At 37.7% G+C, this 13,419-nt stretch overlaps 1 protein-coding gene across 7 annotated transcripts in view; it reads right to left on the minus strand.

Moving 5' to 3' along the window:
- The window catches only part of arhgap23b (Rho GTPase activating protein 23b), a 74,452-nt gene that overhangs the window by 26,779 nt on the left and 34,254 nt on the right, over positions 1 to 13,419 (minus strand). For 4 of the 7 annotated variants that reach the window (XM_049464301.1, XM_049464303.1, XM_049464300.1 and 1 more), the window contains exons 1-2: positions 9,030 to 10,191; positions 1,729 to 1,911 (exon numbers count right to left, since the gene is read on the minus strand). In XM_049464301.1, coding sequence (XP_049320258.1) covers positions 1,729 to 1,911; positions 9,030 to 9,260 — 414 coding nt within the window. In that variant the 5' untranslated portion in view covers positions 9,261 to 10,191. Of the gene's footprint in view, positions 1 to 1,728; positions 1,912 to 9,029; positions 10,193 to 13,419 lie in introns of those variants that run through there. The other 3 variants (XM_007234077.4, XM_049464304.1, XM_049464302.1) reach the window with 2 other exon arrangements.

A 13,419-nucleotide genomic window follows, 5' to 3' on the forward strand; every position in this document is an offset into this window, starting at 1 on the left:
CATATCTTAAAATGCGCTTTTAGCAGATTGCTGCGGCCCCCTGCTTACTGATCATATAAAAGTGAAGCCTATAACTGCTGAGAGTGAGGTCAGAGGTCAGCAGATTATCACTGCAGTGAGAGGGGGCACTCTGAAGGAGACTCTCTCTGTAGAATGACGATCATAGGCTAAGAGTGTCCTTGGCTGTGTAGTGAGACCACTCTACAGTTTCTGTATCAGTTTCTCTGATTTTTCTATTTATAGATATATGTTTATGTAAAATAAACATTGTTGTTTTATTCTATAAACTTTTTGCAGAAAATGAGAAATGGCTGAAATAACAAAAAAGATGCAGGGCTATCAGACAATATAAACAATGCAAATAATGCAAAGAAAACAAGATCATATTCATAAAGATTTAGGAGTTCAGAAATCAATATTTGGTGGAATGAACCTGGATTTAAATTACAGTTTTCATGCATCTTGGCTTGTTCTCTTCCACCAGTCTTACACACTGCTTTTGGATAACTTTATGCCACTCTTGGTGCAAAATTTAAGCAGTTCAGTTTGGTTTGATGGCTTGTAATCATCTATCTTCCTCTTGATTATATTACAGAGGTTTTTAATTTTGGGAAAATCAAAGAATTTTTTTTTCCAGAGCTGTATGTATCTCTCTTAGTTTGTACACTTATCGTTCATTACTGTTTCTCTGCATATGTAATTATCCTCCTTTCACCCCACAGGACCACCAGAGTGCAGATATCATTACATATATTTGGGTGGTTGGTCATTCTCACCACTGCAGTGATGTGCAGTGACAGGGTGGTGGTGTGTTAGTGTGTAGAGTTGTGATTGTGGCACATGCGGATCAGACACAGCAGTGTTTATGGAGTTTTTAAACACTGTGTCCACACAATGTCCTCTCTATTAAATACTTCTACCTAGCTGCTGCACTTTGTAAATGTAAATCATAGACATAATGCTCATCTGTTTCTTCATAGTTAGTGTAGATCATCCTCTGGTCCTTTGTCAGTAGTCACCACACAATGCTGTCCACAGGATACAGCTGGCTGGGTATTTCTGGTTGGTGAACTACTCTTAGAGCAGCAGTGATGGTTAGGTGTTTAATAACTCCAGCAGCACTGCCGGGTCTGATTGTACCACTCGTACCAGCATAACACAAACTAAAGCCCTATCTGGGACCTGGGGTATTTTTTTTTTGTTAAGGGGGTCCTCTGTGATTTTATTCCTGTCTGAAACAAACATGTATGTGTTTTTCTCAGACATCAACTCTATTTGTCCACTGCCACACACTGTAATTACATTTTGTGCGTGCGTTTCCACGGAGATCCACTTAAACACAACAGCAAGTGGAAATGGAGGAGCTACTGAACTCTATGTCATGTGACCGAGAAAGCCTAAAAACTTACTGTTCCACCTGTTTTTTCAACTGCAGTCCGAATGCAAGAGTTTTATCACTCAAGTGAAATTTTTTTACAGACATCCCCCTGAGAAACTAATCCTGTCCGATAGGGCTTAAAATACCACCACAATGTCAGTGTTCATTGCAGTGCTGAGAATCACTTACTTCCCAAATAATACCTGATCTTCAGCATATTGTTAAAACATATTGTCCAGGTAATTTTGGTCATTTCTATTGGTTAACTTGATATATACAGTGGTTTTAAAGTAGGATCTTCCAGACAAATTTACTCTTTATGAACCTTCTGTGGATTCAGTCCAGCTTACCTTCAGAGAGGTGTGAAGGGCGGATTCTGGCGGATACACTATGAAGTGGCGCAGTGTAAAGCCAAAGCCCTGAGAGTTCTTCTGCAGGACCACAGTACGAGGACCCTTCCACGCCACGCCCTCCCCAGACAGTGGACGAGCGTTCTCGTTGGACGATGGAACTCCATCTCTCCTCCCTTTTGCCTAAAACACAACATGGAAACCATTGTGTGAGACAACAGTGGTGAGGAACTTCCACAAGATGAGTCTAAGCTTCTCTAATCTCAGTTCCCATCTGTAAGATATCCTGTCTGTGTTGATGACTCAGTTAAGGCTCGCTCGCCTTGCCCATTCACAAAACGTGGTGTCTAGATTAGGTTTCTGGTTCAATAATACACTGCGCTTATTACAATAGTCTCCACCCTATAGAGGGGGGCAAAAGACCATCCCCCACCTCCTTCACACAGGAGCGAGGAATGTCTCGGGAATGCCTATTTTAAACATGGATGCTATAATCAACCACCACATGGGACTTACCAACAATGGCAGAGGGCAAAAGTAAATACAGTGGTTCCTGATATGGAACAACAGGAGTATTAAAACACCACACACTCGCACGCACTCTCATTCACACACAGACAAAAATGCTACATGTGTGAACAAAGGTCAGTCCTGAAGTCTAGGTCAAGTTGGAAGCAAGACGAAAACACTGGAACACTAAGAGCCCATTAACAACCCCAAAATATGTTACTCAGAGCAAGACAAGGATGCATTTGACAGATGGGTTATTGATTAAGTCTATTAATAGCTTTCATAATGGGTGTCCTGACTTCCAGTAGGTCTATCTAAGGCCTATTGTTAGAGTCTCTAAAGTTATAAAAAGATGGAAACTATCATAACGCATATCAAAACAATGGGAGGTACATTCTTATAAGAACTCTGACCAAAAGTTAAGAGTCAAAAGTTTAGCTAGGTATAGATTTTTTTAAATAGTGGTACTGCTATTATGATTAGATTAACATACGTCAGCTTTTTGAATTCCTTTATTTTTGCATATTTACCACACTAAAGGGTTTCAAATCAAAATGTACATACTTGTAATATAGGACAATGAGAACAAGAGGAAACACTTTTTTTACAGTTTTAAACAGTCATTCATACCTTTACCAATCCTTAACAACCACAACAACAACAACTGCAACCAAACAGTATATATAGCTGCAATATAGTCACATAACTATAGAGAAAAACAGGGCAATTCTTTCTTTTTTGTAGAATTGCTTTAACTCATCTCCACTTAAGGGCTTTTAAGCATGAACTGTCTGGTAAATTTCTGTCACAGACTGTGACAAGACTGTCAAAACCTTTCTCTTTTTCTTTTGAGCCATTCAGAGGTAAGCTTGGTCGTTTGTGTTTCCAACAATAATGACAAAAAATTAAAGGGCCAATACTATTAATATTGGAATACTACTCATTATGGTAGCAATTCAGGGGTTACGATTCAATATATTGCAATTGCTATTGTTTGAATAAAATTTTAGAAAAACGGTCATAGTATAAAAACACACTTTCATAAAGTCTGAATGAAAGTGTGTTTTTATACAGTTTTTCTTTCTTTTGAAAAGCGATACAGTATTGCAAAATAAATACATTAATATATCAATATTTTCTTACACCCCTAACTGCAACCATGTTTGACCTCTTGATATGACTTTAATGTTAAATGCAAAAGAAATGATAACTTCCAAAAACTTTCACTTTCCATAGACTACAGAACATTATTCTAAAAAGTTAATGGGTTCAGGGGTTTGTAAAGGTGTTTTGGCAAATGTCTATGAGACAATAGATGTTCCACCTGGTTAGTAGTGGGATTTGATTTGGTTCTCTCATAATAAGGCATTTTTGTCCATTTTCTTATGAGAAGGCCTGCAGTTCCTTAGATGACGTTCATGAGGATAACTTATAATGTCTGGAATGAGATGTTACAGGGCTCTTGGAGAACTTTTGGTAGGCTGTTCACTTCTAGAAATATTCACCACATGCAAGACTCTCATTCTTTCTCCTAACTGTGGAACAGTTTGCTACCTCTGAGCCCATGTCACATTGCTGGGAAGCTTTTATTCAAGTGATGTTTATATATAAAAAAAAACAGACAGACAAAAATAAAAACAGAGCAGCTTTGACATGTTTCAGAGAAACTACAGCAGGAAGAAGCCCTGGTTACAGAATAAGCACAGAAGGAAATGGTGAGACAAAAAGTTCTGGGAAGTGTTTTCATACGGAAATCATTTAGTCATCTAGTGTCTAGCTGAAGTGGTCTTGATGTCACTATATTTAGTAACTGGTTAAACTTCCATGCCTTCTCTTTGTTGAAATAAAAAGACAATTAAATAAATTATAAATTAAAGAGTATAAGCTTTGTGTTTACTAGGCTGTCTTAAACATAATAATTATAGGAATTTAAAATCAAGATAAGGGTGATTAAATGTGATTAGCTGGGAGAACTAGAACTGAGATAACATTTTGGGCATAAAGAATAGTGATAAGTTATATCATTTTAAGACCATATAATCCCACTTATACAGCTCTGGAAAAAATAAGAGACCACTTTATTTTCTAAATCAGTTTCTCTGATGTTGCTATTTATAGGTATGTGTTTGAGTAAAATGAACATTGTTGTTTTTCTATAAACTTATTTAGAGCATTTTTTTTTTGCAGAAAATGAGAAAACCCTGTTAACCCTGGATTTTAATCAGTTTTCATGTATCTTGGCATGTTCTCCACCACCAGTCTTGCACACTGATTTTGGATAACTTTTTGCCACTCCTGGTGCAAAAATTCAAGCAGTTCAGCTTAGTTTGATGGCTTGTGATACTTTTGATTATACTCCAGATGTTTTTAATTTGGTAAATCAAAGAAACTCAATTTCAAGTGATCTCTTATTTTTTTCTAGAGCTGTATAATGATAACGGTCATCTTATAATAATATACGTACACCTTTTTAAAGAGCAAGCAACTTTAGAATATTTAAACATTGAACACATGCATTTTTAAACAGTTGACATAACAGCTCATTCCTGTTAATAGGTTTTTCTATTGGGTAAACACAATATATGTAGGTAAGCAAAAATGATTGAGGTCATATCCATAGATTGTAAATGAACTCAATAATTAATTATTGTAACAGGCCTCAGGAGAAGCACCTCTGCAAATTGCTTTGCTTTGTGTTACTGGGGCAGCTTTAAAGAACATAGGAATACTGTACATACATATCTCCAGAAACTGTTTTGTTGAAAACAATAATTGCTTGACAAAAAGAACAAGAGATCAAATGAGCTTCTTTAAAGGTTTGGAGGAATGTGCAAGTCTCACATATTTGAGTGTAGATGGTATTGTGCGCATTTTGTATTTTTAAAAGAAAAACTGTCAATGTATTTTAGTACTCGGTGACAGTAGTAGGCCCTAGTCGACCTCATGGCTGGTGTTGGCTGAACTTTTTTCCTCGTGAAGCGCACTCACTCTCATCTGTCTCCCGCACCCACCCTCTTCCTGTTCCCCTGGGCTCCTGTCCACCAGCTCACGCCAGCATTCCATCACCTCGCACCCTGCACCGCGCTGCGCCGCCGGAAAACAACAACAGGAAGTGGAAACATTGAAGCAGGAAGTGCAGTACCTCCCTTAGCCAGCCATTAAGGGAATCCTCTACTCTCTAAAAATACTCCACAACTAGTATGGGAAGGCTCGACGCTTTCTACTACACGGCCAGTGAGTCTTGTGAAAACACTTCCCAGAAGTTTTGTCTCACGGCTTCCTTAAACTCTTCTGAGCATATTCTGTCTCCAAGCCTTCTTCCTGCTCTAGTTTCTCTGAAGTGTGTCAAAGCTCCTCTGTCCATCTGTGCCCCCAACAACCCCTCCCACCTCGGCCATATGGGACTTAACATAGCAGTTTACAAACTGTGAAGAGTTTACAGTACAATAAATGGGTCAGTAAAAGGAGTCAATCTCATTACAGTTACTGAAATAAGAATACAACTTTATTACATTTGTGGTTCTATTAAAAAGGTTTCTAACTAATTAGCGAATTGTGCAACTTTGATAACAAATCTCTACAACTATGATACACAATAACTAAAACACAATGAAAAAAAAAAACTTGGTTAGTAAGAATTTTTTTGATGGCAAAATCGATAATCGTGATCGTAATCTCTTATTGTGAGAGGCCTAGACATTAGGGGTGTGCCATATCATATCGTACACAATTATATCGCCAGCATTTTTAAATATCGTGAACGAAATTATACCCTAAAAATATCTGTCCAGTATAATTAATTTTACTTTAATCCTGGATATATGGAGATATTTAAAGTGCATTATTAGTATCATGATATTGTGGATCATTAACTTCTGTTACAAATTCTGTAGTGTATTCTTTAAATATATTGTGTCATATCGCTAAGATTATCGTTAAATATCGTGATTCTGATCATATCGCCCACCCCTACTAGACATTTCTGTAATGTTTATAGAAAAGCACTGTCAATTGAACTGCCAATGGAATTGTGTATCAAATGTGTACAGATGTTGGGCAGTGGTGGATCAGTGGGCACAGCACTGGGTTATTGATCAGAGGGTTGTGAATTTAATATCTAGGTTTGGCAAACTGTCACTGCTGTAAATGTAGCCCAGACATCACAGCAATGGCTGCCCACCCCTCAGGGCACGTGTGCTCACAATAACACTGTATGTGTGTTCACAACTGTGTGTGTATGTATGTATTTAAGGCAGTGACCACATTCCAGGTACGCATTACTATTGCTGATGTAGATGAATGCATTCAAACTTTCCTTTCATCCCTTTAAACTGTCTATTAATACCCTTAATTTCAATCAAAATGTTATATAAACAACTGTCTACATACTTGTGGACATATGTTTTGTTACTGCAGCAACAACAGAACTACAAAATATTGAAAAGAATAAAAAGCTATTATTGAAGAAGATTGAAAGGATATGAGAGTAGAGGGTAGGAATGTGTGCAATGCCCGTGCACTCGGGGCATGTTCAGACACCCGATGCTGGGACAATGGATGACACAGAGGCAGAAGAATGAGGAGTGAGGAGAGGGGAATCACGGGTCGGCAGAGAGAGAGATGATGATGATGGGTAAAAGCAGAGAGAGAGTGATGTAAGCGCTGTGTTGAAATGACAGGATTCTTCTCTGAATTCCACGGCCAGGCATGTCACACTCGGGTGAGGGGTAAACGTACACACATGAGTGCAAGATTCCAGGTCACAAGCACACTTACACACAATCCCAGGGATCACATCACACACACACACATACACACACTATAGTGAACTGTGAAGGCAAAAGTACAGTCATTTTAAAACTCACAAACATTCTACATAGACCACACCTCATATTGCTTACTGACCTTTTCAGTACTGGTATTTGGTAAAGGAGGAGCTTCCTAACCATTCGTTAAGTATTTCGTCATGTGTTGGGAATGTTCAGACTAGCCTAATATGGTCCAGCTGGTCTCCTGAAATTATTACTACTTAAGGTACCCTCTCATGCAGACCTACAGTACTTCTCAGAGTTAGGGTTATATTAGCATTTCTACTTAATTGTGTGAATTGTGTTTTCTTCTTATCTGATGTTTTATCGATTTATCCTAGTCTATGCAGACAGTCTACCACTGAATAGGAGGATGTTCTAGAGCATAATCCATCACTCACAATTTCTCGCACATATGTAACAAGCACACAAATACCGTATATAGTGCATCCACGGGAGCCGCTCGGATTTTCTTCCCCTCCACTGGTCATCAGTGCCCCCCCAAGCACTCGTTACGTAATGCAGTTGAGGTGTAGACATAACCCCAATAGAGCAAAGCACCAGGACAAACCAGCATGATACCCCAAGGCTAAATAACACCCACAGAGAGCCAAGCTTAAAATATCCCCATGAGTTTACAATGAGGGCAATGCGCAACTACAACACCATTCATAAATGAAGCACTCACTTAGTACTGATTGTAATGAACTGAAATGTGCATTTTAAGGGTACAACAAAAAGAAAAAACACCATAATACTTGATATACAAGGTATTTTTCACAATACATATAAAAAATATTTATGCCATATGTGAACACGCTAAGCATAACTATGCATTACTGCTTCATGATATTTAAAAATGCATGAATTTTGACCATAATAATATGAATGATAATATAAATAATACACTCTGTTTATAGAATATTTAGTCAATTAAAACATACTGGGCAGATATAATCAGCCTCTGATAGAAATCTAAATCTTTGTGTAAACTTTTGTATCACAAAGCCAAAAAGTTCCTGCACTTCCTGTGACGTGACTATTGTGCATGTGGACATTGCCATGGCGATGCTGCAACAATATATTGTGCAGCCCTCATTTAAGGCTAATGTACAAATAAATATGTAATATTTACAAGCCTTACCTACTCAAATTGAAAAGACTGAAATATCTGACATTCAGTTAAAATAAACAGCATAATCCATAGCAGTGGTTTATGCAGTTACTATACACTGGTTGCTCACAGACTTTTCATAACTGGACTAAATGTACTCAAAAGAACTGACAATACTTATAATGTTCATGTAAATTATGTAATAATTATAAATTATATATTACAGATCTACTAGGGGAGTAGCTTTACTACAGTTATTATCTTGATACTCCTAAATCCTCTACAGTTACCATAATATCAAACAAATTAAACAGCTTTCAGCTAAAGGTTTCTGGGTGACAGACATGCATGTCAAATTACCATATTTAACCTAATAGTGCATATTATTTCTCTGTACCTTGATGGTTTGATGTAGCACATGTATTGTTACACTCCTAGCATCTATAATGAATTATGCTCCATCATAAATTTAGCACTTTAAAAATGGAACAGTGTAAAAAATGGAAAGTGAAACAAAAACTGTCTAATGCACTTTCAACATTGGATATTGGTTTATCAGCAGTAAAACTCTTTATGAAAGTAACTCTCCTGATGAGAAGCCTAAAGAGCACAAAAACTTAAACTAACAGCCAACAGCAAGGCAGGAATCATTAGTTTCTTATTGTGAGGATTTGTTTAAATATCATTGTGAAAGTTTGAGATAAAAAAATGAAAAAGCAGAGGAACAAATCTTATCAGCTCTGTAAAATGCTGCTACACACTAGGTCCTAAAAAGGGTTTCTTAAAGAATCATCCACTCTAATCAGTTTCCTTTAGGACCGCAAAATTACTTCATCAATTCCATCATCCCAACAAACCATTTATCTTACCCTACGAAGACGCCAGTGCAGCATGTCCCTCCTGGGGACCCGAGAGCGGTTGGGCCGGACTTTGACGTTCCTTAAAACCGCCAGCCATATGCAGCGTGGCTCGGGGTCACTGCAGTCCACCCCCACCGGGAACTCAAAACACCACTCCTTCCCAGCCGGGGCTGGAACCCCTGACACGTATCGCTTCACAGCCAACATCCCACCACCAGGGGACACGCAGAGGTCAGTCATCCACAGGCGTCACGCCCACAAACGCACGCATGTACCCTCACCTTTCCTCAGACATGAGCGCCTGTACCCAAATGATGCATCCAGTCAACTGATCATCAAACCCCTCCCTCATTAGATTCTTTAGCATCGAGTTTTAAAAAGTTCTATCTTTAAAACTATCCAGTGATTAGAGTCAATCTTCAAAGTCATGTTTTACGAGTTCTGCTGATCCATCCTTGTTTAAATTACTTAAAAAATAGATGCTAACAGGCCTTGCCACCAATCTTTGATCTTCCAGAGTCATTTTTATGATGCTGTTTTTGATGGAGTCCAATGTTGCCATTTAGGATTGTGGGATGGATTCTTGGCCTGGTCCTTAAGCTGTAAGTCATTTAGTCCAGACCAGGAGGACCTGGTGTTCATTTAGTGCAGATCAGGTGTTAGTTTAGTCCAATCAAACGAGATTAAGTCTACAACAGGTTCCAGATTGTGGTTTGTGAGAAGTTACCATTGACCAAGGTCCACTCACTGCCTCTTGACTGTCTGAAATATGCTCATTTTTGTCCATTCAGTGCATTTTCCATCCAATTAGAAGCCTCAGTTGTCCTCTTACAACATTTCTTGTCCTGCTTCTGGTTGCTGGTGATGTCCACAGTCCCAGTAAGCCTTAGTGTACTGAACAGTAAACATACTGCAATTGACCACAGTAAATAAAGAAATGGACAATGACCTGTCCTGTATACACCTCTTGTCTTCTTCTCTAGTGTCCAGTCTTCCAATCTTCTTTCTCCAGGGCTCAGAATGAAAAGTCTCCATACAGCAGTAGTCCTCCTACTTGTCAACCTAGTGCAAACTCTGCCATTCAGGTGACCGGAGGGGGCTTTACTCTTTTTTTCTGGAGCCCTCCCTTTATCTCCATCCCAACCTATCCCTCTCTCCGCCTCTCTCTGCCACACTATTCTCTTTCTGCTACTCTTTCCCTCTGTCCAGCCCAGTTCAGCCTGCTGGTGGTGTGATGAGCTGCTCTTTTTGTCCACTAGTGCTGCTGTCCCTCTTTCTCTCGCTCTCTCACCCCCACTCGCTCTCTCACTCGTTCACTCGCTTTTTATCTCTGTCGACTCATTTTAGACTCAACGACCTGCCTGTCGCTGCTGGCTTCCTGATATAGTAGGCAGAGCGCACTCAGTCTCTGAATTTAGGGCCGAGAGTGAAAGTGTGTGCGGGGGTCTTGCATTGTCTTGCGTGTGTGTGCTACTTAAACAACAGCGAAGAGAAACTACGTTACAGCCATGAAAGGCCGTCTCTGAGTATGTGACACCTGTGTGTCACAAATGAGGTACAGGTTACGAAGTAGAGGAGCTCTTACTGTGTCAGCATGACCCTATAAAAAACAATGTTAGGAGAAGAAAAAAAATAAATAAAAGACTAAACTAGACACTGACCTGACTTGACAGCGCAGTCGACTGCCTAATAGAACAAAACCTTTTCATCCTTAAATCTGATACCAAATCCTAAAGCTGAGTCAAGCTTAAAGCACTGCTTTTAAGACATGCTCAAAGCTGTTTAATATTTTTAAAATAAGGGTTCAACAAATAAACTAATATACAGTCATTAATGCAGTTGAAGTCTGTGATAAACACAATTTTGCATCAATTTTATTATGACATAATACAAAACCTGTATGTATAAATTAAATATTGTCCTGTGGCATCATCTGATTTTTGTATTGATAAAGTGAATTATGCATTATGCACTATGGCATATTGTACTATTAAGTTTAGTCTTCACTTTAGAATTTATCTGTATTAATGCACTAAAACAGACATTATGGCACCATCTGCACTCTGTATTAATAAAGGGAATTCCATTTAATGACATTACCTCAATATTAAAACAATAAACTGAATGCTGTATTATCTGAATTTTGTACTAATAAAATGTATTTTATACTTTATACTATGACATCACTTTAATTATGTAACTAAACAAATACATAACATATTATAAAAACATATTATGCATAAACTGAATTCTGTTCAATGATATTACATGAATTCAGAGCCAATAAAGTTAAATCTATATAATACATACACTTCAATGCTGTATTAAAGATGAATTCCTTATGATGAAATCACCTGAATTCTGCATTAATATACTTTCATATCTTTCATGGTGACATCAACTGAATACTAAATGCTGTATTAAGACACTACCTAAATGCTATATGAATTTGATCTAATAATAAAAATAACACATAAATGAACTGAATTACATTTAACTAAGGCACAATGATATCACTAGAATTCTGTTTTTATTGACTTAAGCTTTGTTTTATATCACCTAAATTCTACATGAAAATGTAATTCCATATTATGACATCACCTAATTTTTGTATTTAAATATTGATTCTGTTTGATAACAGTTTACTCAAAAAGTAAAAAGTATTATCCACTGTCCTCACACCTATTAACTGTAGTAAAAAAAGACTTGCACAACTTCTCATGGCTTATTGGCCTATTGCCTCTTGTCTGTCTCTCACTCCTGGCATTACTATTTCTGAATGAACATAAAAGATAATGCTCACATATATGGGCAGATGCTACAGCGAACTGTCAGAAAAATCAGTGTCAAGGACTCAACGTGCTTACACACACGTATATGCATTTTCCTGTCGGCTACGTTTGTACCCTAAATGCGTGGCCTATTTCTCCACTGGAACATACACAGAGAAGAGAGAGATTCGAAATTGTGAGACTGAAACTTAAAGAGATATATTATAAATAATACGTTTTAAAACTAATCTCTGTATGCTGCACATTTCAGTAGTATATTCTGAGGGAGTATCAGTTCTTGGGATATTATGTTTGTGGTAATAGATATTAGAGACATCTTGAGAATAGTTAAAAAAAACGTAAAATATTCTTTTCAAACCACTGATTAGAAGAAGAAATGAAGGAGTGTGAGATGAGTGAATGGAAGACAGATGGTGACAGAGGACACAGGCCACAACAAAAACATGACCACTGTGACAATGCAGCCGCTGACAGAGAAGAACAATGAGAAATGTGGGGCCTATCATCATCTCACACAAACACACACACACACACACACACACACACACACACACACACACACACAATTAACAATAAAGATGTACTTTATCATTCAAAGACACCAGATTTGTGTGTAATATATTATTCTGATGTACTGAAGAAAAAAAAACAATCAGCAAAAAATTCAGCATCAATCTGCTCTGAGAGCAGGCATCCAATACATAGGTATTATGTCATTCAAAAGGGCTGACCTCTAGCAAATCCTGGCTAGACAGTCGCATGTAATAACAACACATGGCCACAGGAGGACATCAGCACACAGTCATCTTACTTACTGATCACAGATTGCTCCACAGAGATGTACAAAAATATTTATATATTAACAAGTTCATCCATTATTTCGGTATTTTATTATAAATTATCATTAAAATGCATACAAAAACACATTAAAATGTTTTAAAAGCAGATTTAGGACTTGGGTGCAGACATTATTAGTGTAAAACATATACTGGAGTTACATTTCCAGCAAAATACAAAATCATTTATTGTTCTTTAGCAGCTGACTGAACATACAGACATAAAAAGCATCAGGAAACCTTTCCTTTCCAGGAAAACTATCTACTAGACTTTGCTGTAAAACATTGCTGTGATTATTTGATTGCATTAAGAGACAAGAGCTTTAGTGAGGTCAGGATGTTGGATGATCACCACTCCACTTCATCTCCAAATCCCTAATTCATACCAAAAATACTAGATAAAGCACCAGTTCTCACCCATTCCAGAGAACACAGTTACACTAGGATTTTACTCACTCCAGCACACACTTGGCATTAGGCATGGTCTCTGGAGGTTTATGTTTATTTGAGTATTATTCTATTGGCAGACTCCCCACTCTATTTTCTATTAAGGTCTAGACAAGCTCTGTGTGTGTGTGTGTGTGTGTGTAGGCATTTGCACATCTGCATCAGCAATGGCTGCAACTTAAAGCTTAAAGCTGAACACATTCATTACAAGAGGCAGCAACAAACATTTGGACATATAGTGTATATGAATGTTAGGGTGTATGAAAAGATTGATGCAATTCAGTATTGTGATATTATGATTTGCATTAAATTGAATTGTATTGA

The sequence above is a fragment of the Astyanax mexicanus genome, chromosome 15 (genome assembly GCF_023375975.1).
Source record: "Astyanax mexicanus isolate ESR-SI-001 chromosome 15, AstMex3_surface, whole genome shotgun sequence".
NCBI classification, from domain to species: Eukaryota; Metazoa; Chordata; class Actinopteri; order Characiformes; family Acestrorhamphidae; genus Astyanax; species Astyanax mexicanus.